Here is a 22,212-nt window from a genome sequence, read left to right as displayed (position 1 = left end):
GAAGTATTTGAACATTTACCTGGTCACTTGCGAGAGCAAGGCTTCGTTCTAGACCTATGAGGAGGAATCAGAATCAGACCTAGCCCTGTCTGAACAGGGAAAATGAGAAGAAAAATACAAAATAAAAATGGTGGTGGTAGCAGAGGTGTGCAAATGGAGATTATAGATGTCCATGCCATTTCAAAAGCAGGATAGAATACAAAGAACTGAAAATGACAAGATGTGCTTTCAAACTGAATTCACCTTGTATTCACTCTTCCTTCCCCCATCCTCAAATAAACTCTACTACTCTTCCAATGCAGTGTAATAGTTAAGTGCAAGGGCTTGGAAGCTAGACTTCTGGTCAAGATCCTGACTCTCCCACACACCAGCTATCAAGACAAGTTAACCACTTTGAGGCTCTGTATCTGAATCTAAAAACTGGGACAATAACAGGACCCAATGTACTGAGTTATTTCAGTGGTTAAATAATGCCGGTAAAGCTCTTAGCGTAGTGCATGGTGTAAGTGTGATGAACGTCATCACTGTCATTATGGTCATCATCATCATTATGGTCTCCCGTGGTTATGGCAACATCCCTTAGTCACTGAGCCTGAAACCACATAGTGGGTACCTTCACCCTTCCTGTCCCATGAGGCCTGAGCTCTGGTCAAAGACAGGCTACTGCGGAGTACCCCTTGCTTTCTCAGAAGATGCTGTAGAACCCAGCTCCATCACTGTGACTCATCCCTTACAAACAGGCTGCTGAAGCTCACGACCCAGCAGGGATCTGTGCTGACTGCCCAAAACCTGCATCCACCATGCAGCTTTGAACATTTCTCCTGAACAGGCTCTACATCTGACCCCGCTGCCCCCCAGGACTTGTAGCAGTGTCCCACCCCTGATAGGACACTGGAAGGAGGGGTAGTCTAATCATTATGAGCACAGACTTTGGGCTCATCCAAACTAGATCCCAGATTAACGTTAGATAGCTGTGTGGGCTTGAGCCAACGTTCAGCCTCTCTCGGCCTCAATTCTTTCATCTCTGTTCCAGGGGATAAAACCGACCACCCAGAGTGCTGTAAGGATTAATGAGATCACACAAGTAGAATGTTGAGCACAGTGCCAAATCAAAGTGGTAATCATAGTAAATTATTATTTTTACCTCCTTGGCATTCCTTCGTGACTATGTCTCTGCAAACTTGCTAACTTCGGATCTTCCAAAAAATTCAGATGTTTGGCTTCTATAACTTTCATCCAATTTATAATAAAATAAAAATATTAAATGGAACTGGACTAAGTCAAGTATAGACCTCTGGGGTATTCCATTACGGGCTATACAAACCCTCTGATTCCAAACCATCAGTGCGTATTATTTGGATTCAGTAATTCCCATGGAAAAAAATGCCTAGCTCTTCAGTAATTTCTATATCTTGCCTACGAGAATATCAGGAGAGCTCTTGCCAGATGCCTTGCTGATATAGTCTGTTCATAATCTCCTTTCTGAGTAAGCTTATTAAAATATGTGAAGTTAGCTTGCATGGCTTATTCCAGAGAGCACACATCGGCTCCTACTTATCACTGCTTTTTCTAGGAGCTCCCAAATCACTTGCTTAAATAATCAGTCCTAGAATCGTGCCAGATATCGATGTCAGGCTTAGCAGCATGTAGTTTTTAAAGTCCTGCTTTGAGGAAGAAAGGGCTGCTCCTTCTTGAAAACTGGTGTATTCACGCGTCCTCTGTTACGTGGCACGTTGTTCAACTTTCTTGTTTTGTGAAAAGCTTCTGTATATTATGTCCTGTTTTATAGTCCACTACTGCTGCCTTAAAGCCGTGGCCAGTTGTGAGTCCTTTTTTCAACCAGAGGGGAAAAATAACAGTAATTCTTAGAAGTACTGCCTGATCTTTTACAGCAGATTGTCATTTGGTTTTACTCAGAAAATGACACCAAGGCTAAGTCCTTCCCTAGGTCATCAGTTCATCTGAACTGAGCCAGCAATCTAGGGACAGGAGAGCAAGATGCTCCAAAGAGACAGACACTGCACTGGCTTCTGGCAACACACCGCGTTGAGAAGTTTACTCGCACTTACAGTAGGAAGGGTCCTATCTGCATCTAAGCAACACAGGCCCAACCTCAGTGCAACAAGGTTGATAGTGAGGGTCCTGGATTACGTTATTCCTCAGGTTCCTGTATGTATAGAATGGTGAAAGTGCAAAACAGATCGTGAGGCAGCTGCATTGTGAAGACCCTTTTGGTAACTGAATACTTTCAAATATTAAAAATAAAAATCTATTGTGTATTAACCATTTATCTTTAAAACTAGTTATGTAAGGGAAAGAAAGGCCAAAACCTCTCAATAAAGTACTGAATTGTATTCTGTGGCCCAAAGTCAGAATCTTCTTGCCTACTAAAGTATTGAAAAATGAGTTTTATTCATGGGAATGGAAAATGTGGCAACAGATGTTGGTGACAGTTGCCCAACATGATAGATGCAATTGGTTTTATTGAATAATACACATGAAAAATATCAAATTGGCAAATGTTGTGTTCTCTATATTTTCCTTATTTTTGTTAGGTGCCATCAAGTCTATTCCAACTCATAGCGACCCTGTGTACAACAAAATGAAACATTACCTGGTCCTGAACCATCCTCACAATCGTTGCTATGTTTGGGCCCATTGTTGCAATCCATCTTGTTGACAGACTTCCGCCTTTTCAGTCGCCTTCCACTTTACCAAGCATGAAGTCCTTCTCCGGGGACTGCTCCCTCCTGATAACATGTCCAAACTACGTGAGACGGAGTCTCACCATCCTCACTTCCAGGGAGTAACTCTGGCTGTACTTCTTCCAAGACAGATTTGTTCTTTCTTCTAGCAGTCCATGGTGTATTCAATAGTCTTCACCAACGTCATAATTCAAAAGCATAAATTCTTCTTCAGTCTTCCTTATTCATTGTCCAGGTTTCTCATGCCTATGAAGCGATTGAAAATACCATGGCTTGGGTCAGGCGCACCTTAGTCTTCACGGTGACATCTTTGCTTTTTAACACTTAAAGAGGTCTTTTGCAGCACATTTGCCAAAAGCAGTACGTTGTTTGATTTCTTGACTGCTACTTCCATGGGCATTGATTGTGGATCCAAGTAAAATGAAATCTATCAATATTTTCTCTGTTTATCATGATGTTGCTTATTGGTCCAATTGTGAGGATTTTTGTTTTCTTTATGTTAAGTTGCCATCCATATTGAAAGCTGTAGTCTTTGATCTTCATCAGTAAGTGCTTAAGTCCTCTTCACATTCAGCAAGCAAGGTTGTGTCATCTGCATGTTGCAGGTTATTAATTAGTCTTCCTCCGATCCTGATACCACATTCTTCTTCATATAGTCCAGCTTCTCAGATTATTTGCTCAGCATACAGATTGAATAAGTGTGGTGAAAGGATACAACTCTGAGGCAAACCTTTCCTGATTTTAAACCATTAAGTATCCACTTGTTCTGTTCGAACGGCTACCTCTTGTTCTATGTACAAGTTCCACATGAACACAATTAAATGTTCTGGAATGCTAATTCTTTGCAGTGTTATCCATAATTTGTTATGATCCACACAGTCAAATGCTTTTGTGTAATCAATACAACACAGGTAAACATCTTTCTGGTATTCTCTGCTTTCAGCCAAGATTGCTCGTTCCACATCCTCTTCTGAATCCAGCTTGAATTTCTGGCAGTTCCCTGTTAATGTGCTGCTACGACCGGTTTTTTAATTATCTTTAGCATAATTTTACTAAGACAGACTGGGAAGAAGGGACTGGCGATCTACTTCTGAGAAAATTGGGCAGTGAAAACCTTATGGATAGCAGCAGAACATTTTCTGATGTAGTGCCGGAAGATGAGCCCCTCAGGTTGGAAGGCACTCAAAATACGACTGGGGAAGAACTGCCTTCTCAAAGTAGAGCCCACTTTAATGATGTGGATGGAATCAGGCTTTCAGGACCTTCATTTGCTCATGTGGCAAGACTCAAAATGAGAAGAAGCAGCTGCAAACACCCATTAGTAATTGGAATGTGGAATGTACGAAGTAGGAATCAAGGAAAATTGGAAGTTGTCAGAAATGAAATGGAATGCTTGAAGATTGATATCCTAGGCATTAGTGAGCTGAAATGGACTGGTATTGGCTGTTTTGAATTAGATCGTCATGTGGTCTACTATGCCAGGGATGACCAACTGAAGAGGAATGGCATCGCATTCATTGTCAAAAAGTACATTTCAAGATCTATCCTAAAATACAACTCTGTCAGTGATAGGATAGTATCCATATGCCTATAAGGAAGACCAGACTATTATTCAAATTTGCACACCAATCACTAAGGCCAAGGATAAAGAAATTGATTTTTACCAACTTCTGCGGTCTGAAATTGATCAAACATCCATCCAACGTGCATTGATAATTGCTGGTATTTGAAATGTGAAAATTGGAAACAAAGAAGAATCAATAGTTGGAAAATATGGCCTTGGTGATAGAAACGATGCTGAGGATCGCATGATAGAATTTTGCAAGACCAACAGCTTCTTCATTAGAAATACCTTTTTTTTGCTACATAAATGGAGACTATACACTTGGACCTTGCCGAATGGAATACACAGGAATCAAATTGCCTGCATCTGTGGAAAGAGATGATAGAGAAGCTCAATAACATCAGTCAGAACAAGGCCAGGGACTGACTGCGGAGCAGACCATCAATTGCTCATATGCAAGTTCAGGACAAAGCTGAAGAAAATTAAAACAAGTCAATGAGAGCAAAGTACAAGCTTGAGTATATCCCACCTGAATTTGAAGACCATTTCAAGAATAGATTTGACACACTGAACACTTTTGGAGACCATCTTAAGAATAGATTTGACGCATTGAACACTAATGACCAAAGGCCAGACAAGTTGCAGGATGACATCAACAACATCATACATGAGGAAAGCAAAAAGTCATTAAAAAGATTGAAAAGGGGAAAAAAAAAAAAGACCAAAATGAATGTCAGAAGAGACTCCAAAACTTGTTCTTGAACATACAGTAGCTAAAGTGAAAGGAAGAAATGATGAAGTAAAAGAGCTGAACAGAAGATCTCAAAGTAAAGTATTATAATGACATGTGCAAAGACCTAGGGTTAGAAAACCAAAAGGGAGGAATAGGCTTGACATTTCTCAAGCTGAAAGAACTGAAGAAAAAATTCAAGCCTTGAGTTGCAATAGTGAAGAATTCTATGGGTAAAAAATTGAACGATGCAGGAAGCATCAAAAGAAGATAGAAGGAATACACAGGGTCAATGCACCAACAAGAATTGGTTGATGTTCAGTCATTTCAGGAGGTGCATATGATCAAGAACCAATGATGCTGAAGGAAGAATTCCAAGATGCACTGAAGACATTGTTGAAAAACAAAGCTGCAGGAACTGATGGAATACTAACTGAGATGTTTCAGCAAACAGATGCAACGCTGGAAGCGCTAATTCATCTATGCCAAGAAATTTGGAAGATAGCTTCCTGGCCAACCAATAGGAAGAGATCCATATTCATGCCCATTCCAAAGAAAGGTGATCCAGTGGAATGTGGAAATTATCAAACAATATCTCTGTATTTTTACAATGATAAAAGTTAACCACTTGTAATGACAAAACTCGGATGGAAAATTTAAATTTTAGTATAAAGATAGTTGTTTTCTTTATGAATTGATAGAAAATTCAATGCTTTTTTATATACAGGTAGTGGTGGCACAGTGGTTAAGTGCTCAGCTGCTAACCATAAGTTGGGAGGTTTGAGCCCACCAGCCACTCCATGGAAAAAAGATGTTATAGTCTGCTTCCATAAATATTACAGCCTTGGAAACCATATGGAACAGTTGTACTCTGTCCTCTAGGGTCACTATGAGTTGCAGTTGACTCGATAGCAATGAGTTTGGTTTAGTTTTAGGTTCAGTCCCCCGCTTACGGTTAGGCGTAGTTCTGATGACCCTGTCGTAAGCTGGTTCTGACTTAAGTTGGAATCCTCTTTTTTTTTTTTTTGTTTTCGTTATTGCCTTTTATTATCAGTATCTTTATAAATCATATCTATATTTGTCTTTGGGGGTTTGAAACATTACATATAAACTTTCAGATATATTTTCATACATACATAAAAAATACATAAATCATAAAAATTTATTCTGACGATGAAGAAAAATTGGACGATGTTGGCATTTTGTCAGTTGCAGTAATAATTCCACTTGTGGAAGGTTCTGAATCATCTGGATTATCCCTGAGGAGGGGATGATGTTTCTAGTTAGAAAATTAGTGAGAGTTGTTTGTATGGTCCTTTTCTTTTTTTCTTCATATATTTCGCGGTAACATCTCATTGCTTCCCAAATCTGCCTGTTGACTTTAGCAAAGCAGTCAGCATTTGGGTCCATGCTTTCAAGCAACTGAAGCCCCTGTTTAGTTTAGGAAAAAAAAACCTCAGCTAATTCTTTTACTGTAAAAATTTTTGACAACTTCTCTCCTTCCTTTTCCTCATTACATTGTATGCAGTACATATTACTACCAATAAGATGTACAAAAACGGATGTCCTAAGTGCAGTTCCTCATAACTTAAGTACATTTTAAGTTGGGGATTACCTGTATAGTATCTTCTTCTGATAGGGGAAACTGGAAAACAATGAATTAAAGAAAAGTTGCAGTTCTCACTATAGGCTTACTCCATCCACGTCCGCCATGTTGTTGTTACTAGTTGCCGTTGAGTCGATAGCTGATCTAAATGTATGATGCCTTAAGTCCCCGTGAATATGAAAAATCAGGTTATTTCATATTTATGTGTATACCACTTGAGGTCTGTTATGGAAGGAGAAAAATGTCTACAATTTCAAAATCTAAATTTGATTTGAAAACATATTTTGAATTCATTCTACTCTGTATATGAGTAAAGCACATGGTTAGTGCCCTTCAGCTAGCAACGTTCACACCCATTTCAGTCTAATTCAGCAAATATTATATTGGGCCCAGTAACCTCAAATATTAATTTTAACTTCAGAAAAAAATACTTAAAATACCTTAAGATTTTAAAATCAATACAAATGATCCCAAAACTAAAATGCCTGCTCTCAGCACTATTATACTGCATTTTCGTTTAGCAAAATCTTGCCTATGTCAGATAGACAAAAAAAGAGATACAAATATTAGAAAATACAGGCAAATTTTGCAATAGTTTTGATGATATCATTGCTTATAGAACCCAACAAAATTCACTGAAAAACTATTAGAATTAGTAGGGAAATTAAGTAAGTTGGCCAGTTATAAAATAAACAGGTAAAAATCATATACATGCTTTTATGTATGTATTATCAATAACCAGTTAGCAAGCATATTGGGATAAAATGATCATACACAAAATAGCAATAAAATATTAAATTCTTAGAATAAATCTAACAAACTTATGTGGAATCTATATGAAAAAAAAATTTTCTGAGGAACTTTTAAGATGACAAGAAAAACTTGAAGAGATATGTTCCTAATGGAAAATTCAACAGTAAAGGTAACAATCTCCCCCAAATTATTCTCTAAATTTAATGCAATTTTTATCAAAGTGACAAGCATATTTTCAACTTGACCAAATCATTTTGAAGTTTGTCTAAAAAAAAGTCTAAGAATAATAAAATATTGAAAAAGAATAAGTAACGAGAGTGCTCAAACTGTGTTAAAACTTACATTATATTCATGTAGATTAATATTTAATAACAAAGGGAAATATTTACGGTATATGTTTTCAAAAAAGGAGTGTTAAAAAAAAAGTATGTTTTCTTTTAAGGAACAAATTCCTGTGTCTCCATATGCCTGTAGAAAATATAAAAGGCTCTACATCTAAGTATATAGATGTCCAATATTTTCTCTGTTTATATTTTATTCTGTAAAATGAGATAATAGTGTAAATATGCTTTATAATTTACCTGTTTACTCACCTGTATCTCATAGACATTTTCTTGCATCTGTAAACATTTTTTTTTATTTTAGATGTCTTTAATGATTTTATAAAATATGTGGGTATTTTATATTTTAATTAAACAATCCAATGTTTTAGAACATTTAGATTGTTTCCAATTATAAATACTTCTTTTGCATTCTTTCTTATAACATTTGTACACAGTTGCGGTTACGTTCTTAGACTAAACGTCAGATGTGAAATTGCTGGGTGAAGTGGTATACGCACTGCGGCTTTTAGGCATATTGTTAAATTGTCCTAGAGAAATGGAATGGTTTATAATACAGTGTTTATGAGCATGCCTCTTTTCCAAAACCTGTTTCTACACTGATATTAACTTTCCAAAAACTTTTTGTTAATATGATATCTAAAATACAGTGTTTTAATTCCTTTATTTGATATCTAATGGAGTTGAACATTCTAGAATATTGTTTATTTGTATTTATTAATTTATGTATTGTCTGTTCATATCCTTTGCCCGGATTTTAATTGGTGGATTCAGTCTTTTACTGGCTTGTGGTCGCTATTTGTATATTAGTGATATTAAGATTTATAATATATGTCAAAAATAGTTTTTTAAAATTTATTTTTTTGCTCTTGCATTTCATTTGGTGTTCCTAGTTCTAAAAGAAGAAGAGAAATGCTTCAGATTTATCCTCTGATTCCACAGTAATGAATTTTATCTAATAGTAGAAAATGTTCTCACATTGCAGAAATCATAGCGATAATGGGTTTTATGCCTGAGAAAGTCATACATGTAACTTGTAACCATCTAAGATGAATACGGTTTACCACTTTGACTTTAAATTATGTTTTCTCCATTCTTCAGCAGTTTCTGTGTATCTGGAAACTCTATCTTGTTGATTATCCCTGAAGGCAGTAAAAGCGGTACAATAGAAATCCCATGTTTTGAATAGAAAGGTTCCACTGCAATGTCAGTTGATGCTTCATTTAGGCCCTTTTCCAGACCTTAAATCTAGAGTTCAGAGTCCTCGCTTGTGTCTTGACAATAGCTTTCAGGTCCGTCAACAGGAGAATAAACACATTTCTTCTCTTTCAAACTATAGAATCATATTCTCTTTATATCTGTTCACATACTTTTTCAAAGGAAAAGAACTCTGTTTCCAGAAAAATCCTCTATTTTCTTTGTTAGGTAAGTAAGATCAGAAAGACTTCCAACTTAACTCTTTAGTTCCTATTGGTTTAACGGTTTACCAGCCACTTTTTGCAGATCCCTGGTGGCACAGAGGTTAAGCGTTTGACTGCTAACCAAAAGATCTGCAGTTTTAACCCACCAGCCACTCTTTGGAAACCCTAAGGGGGCACTTTTTATGCCTCTGGACCTCCTAGTTAGTATGTTAATCTGATTCTAAAGCGTTTAGTGTCAAGGTGAGTCCCTTCTGAAATGCGTGAAGCTCAGCAGACCAGAGTTAGAGCTTCCTTGTTGTGCAGGTTGAATGTTCTATTCCGTGATTCTCCTTGGATGTGTTAGTTTTGTAAATTTTTGTAAACTTTTGCCTTTTTTTCCTTTATTTCTGTGAGATAAGGCTTGCAGGCATGATTATGGCTTTCCTGTGTGATAGTTAGGGAGCCCTGATGAGTTTGTTTTGGTTTTTCTGTGTCGTATTTGGAAAACCAGAGGTTCCCCTTGTAACCTAAAAGAAAGGTGCCTGCGATGAATTCTCTATATAGCTCTTAATGGTATGTTGTCATACCACAGATGGGTGGCACCACAGTGCCACTCATGTTATTGGTGGCTTGCATTTCCAGTTCATATTTCTCAAAATCCACATTACCAATCAAAAATTTAAACACACTCAATTAGTAAGCATGCATTCCAATACTGAAAACACATGCTATCAAAAAAAAAAAAATTTAATAAAAGTTTGGTAACAAAATTAATGGTATATCTTAATTCCTTGATAATGAAGAAGAAAAGTAGAGGCACTGAAGTGGAAATGGGCAGTATAAAAAAAAAAAATCCCCCTTGGATGATGTTAAAACAGTTGCCATTGAGTTGAAATGCAAGAGCATTGAGTTGACTCTGCAGAGTAGAAGTGTGCTTCATGGGGTTTTCAAATGCTGAGTTTTCAGAAGCAGATCTCCAGGCCTTTCTTCAGAAGCACTTGTGGATAGACTTGAATTTCCAAGTTGGAGTTGCCATGAGTTAGAATCAACTCGGTGGCAACTGGTTTATGGCTACCAAAATCTTTTTTGTAATCATCAGCTGCAGACTATCCATGTTCCAGTAACTATCTCTTCTAGTACCTTCAATAGGTTCGCCTTCTTGCGACTTTGTAGTGTCAACAGAAAGGCTTTCTTGAAAAAGACAAAACCCATAAAATAGAATGAGAACTATATGCACTCAATTACTCAGTCATTTTTACATTAAAAAAATAATAAACTCTACAAATTACACCGATGTGGCTCTGTTTTCAGTGTCTTACCCTTAAGCAGTTTATAAAACATTTAGCTAGATGTGACTATGAGTTCTTTCTAAGGAGTGGTGCGGGGAGGGAGGGATGACTAGAGAGAAAAGGCAAAAACTATTCACCTTAAAGGATCTTAAACATCTGATTCTGTTTGGTTGATAAGGCACGGTGAGACCTAGGGATCTTCCCCCTCCTTTGATGCACACCCACACACTTCTTCCCACCACTTCCAAACGATACCAAGAAAGACATATGCACAATGGTAAAGCCAGTTAGAAGAATATCTCTTTACCTTCTTGGGCTTTGACCCCAATTCCTAAGTAGAGCCTCATCCACAGGCACTGGAGTAGACCCTGTGGTAAAAGGAGGATTCCATTTTCCTGGAGAGACCCATCCTAACATGCCGTTCCCTGTCCTGGGACACTCTTCACCTAAATAGCATCTCTTCATCCCTTGGGTCTGTGCCTGCATCTGGAGCCTTCCCTGATCTCTAAGCTAGGTTAGGTGCCCCCTTTGATTTGCTGCTTATATACCCTATCCTTCCTAGGAATTTTCATCCCACTAGTATTATTTGTCCAATACCTTCTTCCATAGTATAAGTCCTATGGGGATGGGTGGCATACCTGTCTTGCTCACTTCTGTAGTTCCATTTCCTAGAACACTTACTAGCACATAATATGGTCTCAGTAAATATTTGATGATGAAGATTCAGTGAGCTAATATATGTAAACTATTCAATTTGATTCCTGGAAGATAGCGGTGCTTAGTATGTTTGCCATCAATATTAGGAACCCTCATATGGATCTGGGAAGCTCTGAAACCTAAGCATGTTGATCTTCCATAGACCTTTGGAAAGAGCACCTCTGCCCACAATCCTCAGAGCAACATTTCTGCAGGCTGGCAGTTCTGTTTTGTTAAACTGAGCTGGGTCAGTAGGAAGGGTTTTTAGTTTCTGGCTTCCTGAAAAGACCAAAATAGCTTTTAAATTGGGTAAGACCAGAAATCCTCCACCCCCACCCCCCCACTACCAACTGTACAGCACCCTACACACACTTTTCTTTCTCCATCTTCCGTTCAGGCTTTGCTCTGGAACAGGTCATTACTACAACTTTAAGCTAATTTATAGCCTTCTAGTTTCAGTTGCTTCTCAGAGGGCACACCATGGCCCGCAGTGTGTCTAAATGCCATAATGAAGAGCCATTGCCCTACCGAGTTCTGTAGTCATATCTCGGGTGAGTCTTCGGGTTAAGGCTGAGCCATCCCTCTTCACTCCACTTGTGTTTACCTCCAAACCAAACAAGAATGAACTCCAGGCTGGACCAGAAGTTATGGGGCCGCCAGCCCTGTCTTGTGGCTGGAGGAGATGAAGCTGACCATAGTTTATTTTAGAGAACTTCCTCTTGATTCCGGAGGAAATTGCTTCAAAGCCACTAAATGGTACGTTATCTTCTCGGCTTTCTAACCCAGAATTTGGTTCAGCTCAGACTTACACTGAGCGCCTCCCCGTGCTGCTGGTTTATGCTCTGTCCTGTGTGGGACGGGGAGACTTTGAGCTCTTTTATTTAGCGGGTGGTGTGACCATCAGACCTGCTCTGGAAGGCGTGAAAAGAAGGCTGAGGGAGGTGAGAAAGACAGAAGAAGGGAGATCTGATAGGAGGGTGGCTTCAGGCCAGTGGACAAGTCCCGGGGGTCAGACCAGACGAGCGCTTGGGAGGTTGGAGGGCAGGACACAAATTCCAGCAATGAAGTGGAGGCAGAACCAGGTGATCCCACAGCAGAAGGGAGAGGAGGGGTGAGAGGCTCTGCCTGCCTGCGTACCTGGTTGTACCATTACTAACTGTGGGGAACAGAGAGAGAAGAGCAAGCTTATGGTGGAAAAGTTATCTTTAGAACGAACTGAATTTGAGGTGTTGGCAAGATCCGGACTGTTGGAAATGTGAGCTGGAGTTCAAGGCCAGGACCACCTGACCAGGTCTGCTGAAGGGGGTGGCATCCTTCGTGGTCGTTGTTGTTAGGTATCATTGAGCCACCTCTGACTCACACCTGCTGCCATCGAGTGGATTCCAACTCATAGTGACCCTACAGGACAGGGTAGAACTGCCCCATAGGGTTTCCAAGGAGCGGCTGGTGGATTCGAACTGCTGACCTTTTGGTTAGCAGCCAAGCTCTTAACTGCTGCACCACCAGAGCTCCGTAGTGACCCTACATATAACAGGATGAAGTGTTGCCCAATCCTGTGCCAGCCTCACAATAGTAAGTATGTTTGAGCCCCTTGTTGCATCCTGTATCCCTGCATAAATGATACATACTCATGGTCTTAGTCAACTTTCTTTGTGAGAAGGTGGACCATCCCATGAAGAAGAGCATTTGACTGTGTTTGCAGGGGTCTGGAGAATCACAATTTACTAATCCTCACCTTTACCTTCTCTCACAGATGCTTTCTGTGGCTCTCCTACTTAAATCACGAACATGACCTTGCAGCCCTGTTACAGAGTCAGCAGCAGGTTCTCAGGACTGAGGGTGTGTTTCCAGAGTCACATGTCCTGGTCCCTGGCTTTCTGCGTTTCCCTCTGGAGCACAGTCAATCTTTGGCACAGTTTGTTCCTGTGTGTTCAGAATTGTCTGTACACTCTTTTGGACTCCCTTGGTCTCTTATAGTTTATTACTGTTGATCCTTTCTGAAGTTCTGAACGTTCATAAGTTTTGCTTTTCTTCCCTCCTTTCTTGAGAGTCTACATATTGTCACTTTATGTTCACTTCTACCAAGAATATTCTCAGTGTTTGTAACCAGCCTGTAGCTTCTACACACACAACGCCCAGCTCCCTTCCCAAATAAACATTTGCTTCATTGTAATGGTTTTAAGGATAGCATGGATCGTTAAAGGAAAGAGATGATTGCATAAAAACGTATCTGTTGTCAGTCTTCGTGTCGTTGTCATTGTTAACTGCTGTCTTGAGTCGGGGATGGGGGGCCCACTCCAGGGATACTCACTGATCTTCTTCTCTCAGATACTAGTTACCCATCTACCCCTGTCAGACCAACGGCCATCTGGTAAAAATGAGCTGCATTGTGAGGGATGGTGCTGAATCAGTACCAGTCAGGACAGCAAATAACACAAACAAGATACTGTTTATAACATTAGGGCTACAATTTGAAACTAATAATAAAGGCCCGTTGGCAATCCCCAACAGAGTCCAGTTTAATTAAATGTATCCAGGAGATGACTTCTCCTTAACACTGTAGAAATTAATGCCCTCTATTTTCTGCTCGTTCCCTTTCCTACAATGTAGATGCTCTGAACCTCCGAAACCGACAGGTCATCTGCGTCACGCTCAAAATCCTTCAGCATCTGGTTGTGTCTGCTGAGATGGTGGGCGAAGCACTGGTGCCCTATTACCGTCAGATCCTCCCCATCCTGAACATCTTCAAGAATATGAACTGTGAGTTCTCCCAGGATGCAAACTGTCTTCCAAGCCCTCAGAAAAGGGAGTGGTTTAAAGTAGAGTTAATTAGCAGCACATTTAGGATTTATTGGTGCACATAAACCAGGATCCACTGGAGATCTCAGTAGCGTGACTCCCACCCCTTCTACTGCTACTCCCAAGGGAAACAGTAAAATTAGCAAGTTCAGTTGTTACCCCTCACACGTACAGCTTGCTTACAGCTTGCTTACTCCATACAGATGCACTGAAGCAGTTCTATAATCTTCCAATAATTATAAAATTTTCTAATAGTCTTTTGAATACATTAGTAAGTTCTGAGTTTGTCCTTTTTCTTGATAATAATTCTGCTTTAGATACTTCCTGTTAAAATCTCACTGTCAGTTTTTATTCATTGATTTAAGATCAATTTTTAAGCAAAATTATTAAAATCTAGGGCAAGTGGTGTAGACAGTTTTAATATATGTTCTCTTGTTTCTAGAAAAGATAGGAAATAGATCATTTGTAGTTACTTACTTGATGGTGAGTACTGATTAAAAATATATATGTTGATCCATTCATATTTTTTAAATATTACTTTGTAAGCTTTGGAAAGCATTGAGGGGTTCCTGTGAGTCTGTTTTACCCAGAGTATTTTCAGGTTTTGGGTAACATCTTGGCATGCAGTGTATGTTCTTCTGTTCTCTCAAGAGTGTGACTTCCCTTATGTGCCTCTGGAAACGATGTGAATCCAATTTCCTTTTATGTTGCTAACTTTGAAGTTCCACACTTCTCACATGACAGTGTAAGTCAACATTTGAAGTTAATTCCTGACAGCCATGTAAAAATGTTCAGAATTTAGTGGAACGCTCCATAAAAATTTTGCAACATGATCTGCTCTTTGTACATTCAGGAAAACAATCAACCCAAGAAGCCGAGTGTACATCAGCTCCCACCACAAACAAATGCACTGTTGGGAGTTTTTCCATAAGTGGTATTAAAATTCGGCTTAATCAGGCCTAGACTATTTAGGAAATCATGGAATTCTCAGAAAGTCTTCAGCTGTCTTTCAATAAGTAGGACCTACTTACATGTTTAGAACTGTATGCATATTTAGTAAGTGGCATTATGGGAGCTTAAGAATACTTGGCAGTGGAGTAAGCTGATATCCATTCCAAAATAGTCAAGGAGCTGTAATGTCAGAGTGGACATTTACACAAGATGGTTGCTCTTTCAGGAAAGTAAAAATTGGTTTTTATAACAGAGTCTTGTTGCCCCCAGAACATTTTAGTAACAGCATCCCTGCTTTATGGAAAATACTTGTTTCAATATTTTTCTTTTGTAATTCAGATTTTCGCTATATAGCAACATCAAATATCCATGCAGTTGTAGAATGATTCCACGCGTGCTCATTGTGCCAGTGAAGGTCCGTGAAAAGAAACCTGGAGCTCACCCATTGTGTTTACATTCCGGTTAACCTGAGAGATATGTAGAGACAGATTTAATAAAGAAACAGACACATCAGAGAACAGCCACTCCCCAGCAGTCTCAGGAATTAGCCAGCGTTTTTGGAGTGTGGGGTTCACGGTGTTGCCTAAATAACCCTCACAGAAACTATGACGTATATACTAATACTATCGCCATTTTACCGTGGGTGGAAGTTGCCTCTCCGTCACTTTTCTCCTATGTAGACATTTGTTTCTGTACTTGTCCGTCACGGAAGATGTGTGCTGAAACGTGTCCCCGTTCCTTGCTGGAGTGTCTGGCAGTTGTCCGTGGCTAGCACAACACTGTATTATAAATGAATGCTGTTGTTGCCACAGTAGAATCTAGAACTTACATTGAAGCATCATTTTGTATCCATATACAAAAGAAGAAAAACAGTGATGTGCAAAAGACAATTAGAATCCCCCTCATCCTCAAGGAAACCTATAAAGAAGAATCAGTACACCTGGGTAAAGACTGATGGATCTCTTTGGGGACTGTAGATTATTAAACAAAACATTGGTTTCTACGACTTCCTCATTAAATTTTTTCTTTAGCTCTTTACCTCAAAAATGTTCGTATACTTAACAAAGTAAGCAGTTGGCTTTAGGAATTTATCCCTATTTATATTTTGTCAATGTGGGGATTTATAGTTTATACTGTAGCCCTTCATTGGTCTCAAGCATAACTAATTCTTTTGGAATATCTCTAAATCCAGGTACTGGGAATTCTACATTCAAACCATTTTTTCTCCTTAAAATCCTTCTGACATTTGAGGGGAAAAATATTAGTTTCAGCTTCATTTTCTCCTTATCTTAGAAACCTGTCAGTTCAATGGTAAGAGGAAGTTTGCTCTACTTCCAGAGGATCATATTCCAAAACTGAAGCATTCTAGTGGTGAAAACGCAAAACCGCTCTTCAAAGTGGCTGTTACCAGAGCTCTAACTCCACCGGAAGCTTCTCACCGGCTTCCAACTGCACTGGTACTTTCACTGTAAAAAGAAAATGGTTTTATTAGCCTTTTAATAAATCCTGTTCCAGGATTATGGATTTTATCCATAGTCACAGAACCCTATATGCTTATTTTACTTAAGCAGATCTCTTTGGTGACATATATATTTGTTTACAATTGAAATTATATTGAAATTTACAGCATGTAGCAATAGAAAAAAAAATCCATTCTCAATTTCAATATACTTGAGAACAGTTTCACCTATTTCTGTATTTCTTCTTTTCCTTACCTGTTTTTTGTGTAAATCAACATCTTGTTAAATTCAGATTCAAATTTATTTCCTTCAGATCCCACCATGAAATCTTTTTTGGAATGAGATCAGCTATAAATGACAGAAAGAATGACTGAGAGAATATTCTTTCAAATATAATGACTCTGTCCGCTGTCAATGTTCCCTTGAACCTCAAAATTTACGTTAATTCTACTGCCTGCTTTGTTTTCCCTCACAATTTTGTCCTAGTCTAAGGAACCCTGGTGGCACAGTGGTTAAGTGCTTGGCTGCTAACCAAAAGGTCAGCGGTTGGAACCCACCAGCCGCTCTGCAGGAGAAAGATGTGGCAGTCTGCTTCCGTAAAGATTTACAACCTTGGAAACCCTGTGGGGTTGCGACATCCTACAGGGTTGCTATGAGTCGGAAAGACTCACCCTGCAGTGAGTTTGGTTTGGGTACTAATCTAAGCATCATTTTATGTCAAGTGAACTTTCCCTGAAATGAACAGTGGCGAATAGAGAAACATTTCAGCAATCACGTACAGTGATGAGCCCAGGGCCATGATTTTCCCAGGGGACCAGCTGGAAATGAAGTAGGGCAGGGAGGAGTCGAGGATGCCTGGAGCACCTACTTCTGCCCCCATGTGCACTTTTATAGGTATTCAAACAGGCCCCACATGATCGTTGTTTTTCTAGGAGAAAAAGTAACTTGATGTTTTTAATTTATGAACAGTATTTTTTCACAGAATTTGATTAGGCTATAGTTTTAACAACGAAACCAGATAAATCTAAGTTGCGAGTTGTAACATGGCATGACAAATAGGATTTTGAAGCCATAAGAGCCCTGGATTATAGTCTTGGCTTTGCCACTTACTAACCATGTGACTTTAGAGAAATCATGTAACTTCTCTGAAATTAAAATATTCATCTATATAAAATATTTATAATAGCGCACCTTTTGTACAGTTGACTTGACAACTAGAGACAATGTATGTCTAGCCTCTTAGCATGGGGTCTGCCCCTCACGGGGGTGAAATAAGACAGCCATTGTTATTATACATTACGTTGTCATTGTTAGGTGCCGTCCAGTCAGTTCCGACTCATAGAGACCCTGAGTACAACAGAACGAAACACTGCCTGGTCCTGCATCATCCTCACAATTGTTTTTTATGCTTGAGCCCATTGTTGCAGCCTCTGTGTCAATCCATCTCATTGAGGGTCTTCCTCTTTTTCAGTGACCCTCTACTCTACCAAGCATGATGTCCTTCTCCAGGGACTGACTGGTCCTTCCTGACATCATGTCCAAAGTATGGGAGATGTAGTCTCCCCATCCTTGCTTCTAAGGAGCATTCTGGCTGTACTTCTTCCAAGACAAATTTGTTTGTTCTTTTGGCAGTCCATGGTATATTCAATATTCTTCACCAACACCACAATTCAAAGATGTCAGTTCTTCTTCTGTCTTCCTTATTCACTGTCCAACTTTCACATGCATATGAGGTGATTGAAAACACCATGGCTTAGGTCAGGTGCACCTTAGTCTTCAAGGTGACGTCTTTGCTTTTCAACACTTTAGAGAGGTCTTTTGCAGCAGATTCGCCCAATGCAATGCGTCTTTTGATTTCTTGACTGCTCCTTCCATGGCTGTTGATTGTGGATCCAAGTAAAATGAAATCCTTGGCAACCTCAGCCTTTTCTCCATTTATCTTTCCAGTATTCTCTGCTTTCAGCCAGGATCCATCTGACATCAGCAGTGATATCCCTGGTTGCACGTCCTCTTCTAAAACCGGCTTGAATTTCTGGTAGTTCCCTGTCGATATACTGCTGCAGTCACTTTTGAATGATCTTCAGCAACATTTTGCTTGCATGTGATATTAATGATATTGTTCGATAATTTCTGCATTCTGTTGGATTGTCTTTCTTGGGAATAGGCATAAATTTGGATCTCTTCCAGTTGGTTGGCCAGGCAGCTGTCAGATAATGTTATAAATTATTAAATAGCAACATGAATAGATAATCGGAGAGTACTGTGTGTGACCTACAACCCTCTCCCCATTGGGTGACTAGTCCACTTGGTCCTTCTGCGAACTCGTCAGTAAGGCGCCGGGCTCTTGTCTCACCAACTACATCAATACCTGTGCTTCTAAGGACTGCCCTTGCCTCTGATTACCAAATGCCAGGTGGTTGGCCAAAGAAGTTAAGAACTCTGGGATTAATTGAAGGATAACTTGTCTCCAGATGCATTCTTTCCCGATGGAATCTTCAAGCACAGATATAGGACTGAGATTTGGGGGAACTTCCACATTTTAAAAAAGAAAACCATAAATGTTATAGGCAAAGAACACCTGGATAGGATTCTCTTTCCACCATCCAAACTCATACCTAATCTTTTGAGCTTATTTTCCTTAATTTTAAACAACTAATTTTGGATGTTTAAAACATACTGTCTTTCTAGTGACTGCTATGGGGCAAAAGAGAAAGATTTTCTATAAAATATTCCTGGAATACATTTGTCATACAGCCAATAGCAATTTCTTTTTCCTATGTTCTTTCACAAATGTTATTAAAGGTTACAGAAAATTAAGACAATAGGAATGTTCAATTTATAGCTCTCAGAAATGAAAGTACAAAGTTAATGATGCAGTGTATTGCATTTCAGAAGCAGGAGGCAATAAATGGCATTAAAATATTTACAGCTAAAATAGGGGGCTTTGCCAGCAGACAGAGGCTATCAAATTGCCCTGTTTCCTGGAGGTGATTTTACTTTGGTTCCTTAGTTTCTAACTGCACCTGCAGTCCTGAGACAGCCTTTAACTTTGACAAGGGTTCAGGGACTCCCCGTTCACGCTCCGGTAGTACATGTGTGTGTAAAGGAATATGCAAAAGTGAACATAATAGTGAAATCAAACGTTTCTGTGTTTGTACAAGTCCACTGGTCTCGGGTTTATCTGGGAGAACTCTAGTAGGTATACCAGTAGGACGTATGGCGTGGTTGACTAATCAAAGTCCACAAAAACAGATTTAAAATTTTTTGATTCAGACATTGAAACGCGTAGGTGACGAGAATGCATTAAATTTTGTAAGGTTTTAGGCTGTTTGCACCGGGTCTTGGATCCTGAAATTTAAGCGTCTTCTGAAAAACGGAAACAATTGTTTTATGCTGACAGTATATTAAAACAGTGTCTGATGAGAATTTATGCATTCTCAACCTGCTTCAAACCCTCTTAGATATTTCTGTGAGTTCTATGGGGCCTATTCTCATGGTCCTTTAAAATGTTGGTGAACATTTGAGAGCCGATAGTTTATAAAATGAAAAAAAAAAACCCTTCCTTTTTGCTGTCATGTAATTCTCTTGTATAAAAGTTATTTCTTTTCACAGAGCTTTCAATTCAGTTTTGAAATTAAAGTTTATTTCCTATGGAATTCTGAGCAATGTTGGGTCCATGATTTATATTTTAGAAATTTACTTCAAAGTTCCTTTGAAATTGTTAGGTGTATTGATTTGAGAGCATTAAATTGCCCTATATTTATTGAGGAAATTATTTGAAAGTTATATTTGGAACTATCGTGTATATATAATACTCCAAACATTTCTTCCACTCAGCTTTAACTAGTTAGTCTAAAGTGGATCCCAGGATCATAACAAAACAACTGGATGATACATTACAGGCCTTCGGGCTGAGCCTCTCTCCAGTGAACTTAATTACAAGACATTAGACTGTTAGTTCCACAAGTGCAAAATGTGTGTACTGGGCGTGCTTTTCCCTGTGCTGAGTGTGCACATCTGGTAGTGTTAGGTACTTAGTATATGTTTGTGTGGCATTAATTCACTAGCCCAGTTCAACATGTTTACTCCGTCTTTTGCTAAGTAGCTTTATTAGTTCATGAGGTAGCCCATTCTGTTCCCAAAGAGAAAGGCACTTCCTGTATTGAATTCAAATCTGCATCTATAATTTCTATCTGGTTTCTGGTTTACCTTTCAAGTCTAAACTACTCAGAACAGTATCTCATCCCTTTTCCAGACAGCAGGCGCTTAAGAAATGGTAGAAACCCTTCCTGCCCTCTCGACCTTCACTTCTCCAAGTTCAATGCCCCATCTCTAAGAGTTCTTCCTAAGCTCCCAGGGCCTTGAAGACCTCAGGGGATGGGGCTGGAGTCCCTCGCATATTTCTGCAGGCACTGAGAGCTGTGCAGTGATCTAAGAAAGCAGCCCCAGGAGAAAAGACGGCGCTTGGCAAGGCCAACGCATCTATGTCCTCATTTGGTGCACCCCTAAAGACCGCTTCACCATTAGGAAATCTACTGATACTTAGCAAATTAAAATAAAGTTTCTCTTCATTCAGACTACTTCATTCAAGTTTATTTTCAACCCAGATTCGCTTATAAAACCACACGTGGGGGTTGGGGGACAGGCAGCTACTGTAAATTGTCTCTGCATCTGCTTTTTTCTGTGGACGCCTGGTTGCATCTGCCTGGAGGGAGAAGCTCTTCCCAGAGTTCTCCGTGTGTTACGCGGAACACATCGCCTTGCAGGGCGGCGACTGGGGAAATCAGAGTCCAGGCGTAAAGGCTGCACACCGCTTTCCCAGGGGGTGTCAGGATGATGACGGACCCGCCGTCGGCAAGGAAGGCAGAGGTGTGCACCACTCACGTGCCATCAGTACGAAAAGGCGAACGTGCTCCCTCTGCACAGCCCAGCGAGAACCCCTCTTCCCACAGAATTCTCCGCCCTTCTCTTTCAGTGGGAAAGGTTTGCTTGTTAAGAAAGGAAAACAATCTAGATAAGTTTTGAGTAGGGGCGATGGCAGTGAATTGATTTTTTTTTCCTTCAGTAATGATGCAAACTAACCACCAAGAGGTAAACAAATACCTTTCTGCAGCTCTGGGTGCTTCCCAGGGGATCCCATAGACACCCAGGGGCTCTGCTGCTGCTGCCAGCCTTTGGGGAACCCCGGCAGACCCGGGCAGGGTGAAGGACCGCATTGCCTGCGCCTGTCACCTGCCCAAACCACCTGAGCAAGAGGGTCTGGCCACCGCATGCCTGAATGGGTTTGGACCAATCAAAAGGAATTCATCTGGTGGACAAGGCAGGGAGACATTTTGGACGTATCAGTGAGAACAAGGAATGTGACAGGGCTTGCTGCAGCCGAGCAGTGTTTCAGAGCAAAGGTCTGGCATCAGGTCCCCTGGATTAGAATCCAGGCTCAGGCACTACTACCTGTGTGGCCTTTGGCAGGTTGCCTAACTGCTCTGTGCCTCAGTTTCTGTAATTGAAGAAGCAGGTTGTGGGGAAGATTAAAGAGAGGTCATTTACCTTCAGAGAACTCTGAGGAGATCATTTACCTGAGTGTCAGCCACAGGGACTGAGGGACTGAAGGACAGAATGAGGAGACTGCCTCGCAATCAGTATGTGTTAGGTCAGTGATACGTATGTCTATTACCTGCCTCCCCACATCGTGGAAAAAACCGTGTGCAGGTGGTTTTGTGTGGTCCTGCCAAGAGTATTAAGTGAATCTATTCTAATTAGCGTGATAATTTAGTAAGGTGATTATATGTAAAATAAATATTCAAGAATCAGTATCTTTTTTTTCCCATACAAAAATTTGTACATACATTGTTATGTGACTAATTGTTCTCCCCATACTGTGACAGCACACTCCTCCTTTTCACCCCTGATTCCCCATG

At 39.9% G+C, this 22,212-nt stretch overlaps 1 protein-coding gene across 1 annotated transcript in view; it reads left to right on the top strand.

Moving 5' to 3' along the window:
• Positions 1–22,212, top strand: part of PACRG (parkin coregulated) — a 514,304-nt gene that overhangs the window by 238,543 nt on the left and 253,549 nt on the right. Inside the window, exon 3 of the mRNA XM_004368787.1 lies at positions 13,695–13,844. Within this exon, the coding sequence (XP_004368844.1) occupies positions 13,695–13,844 (150 nt within the window). The remainder of the gene's footprint in view (positions 1–13,694; positions 13,845–22,212) is intronic.

This window comes from Trichechus manatus, unplaced genomic scaffold (assembly GCF_000243295.1).
Source record: "Trichechus manatus latirostris isolate Lorelei unplaced genomic scaffold, TriManLat1.0 scaffold00002, whole genome shotgun sequence".
Classification (NCBI taxonomy): Eukaryota; Metazoa; Chordata; class Mammalia; order Sirenia; family Trichechidae; genus Trichechus; species Trichechus manatus.
The sequence above is the reverse complement of the archived record's forward strand: the minus strand, read 5'-3'. Positions and strand labels throughout refer to the sequence as shown.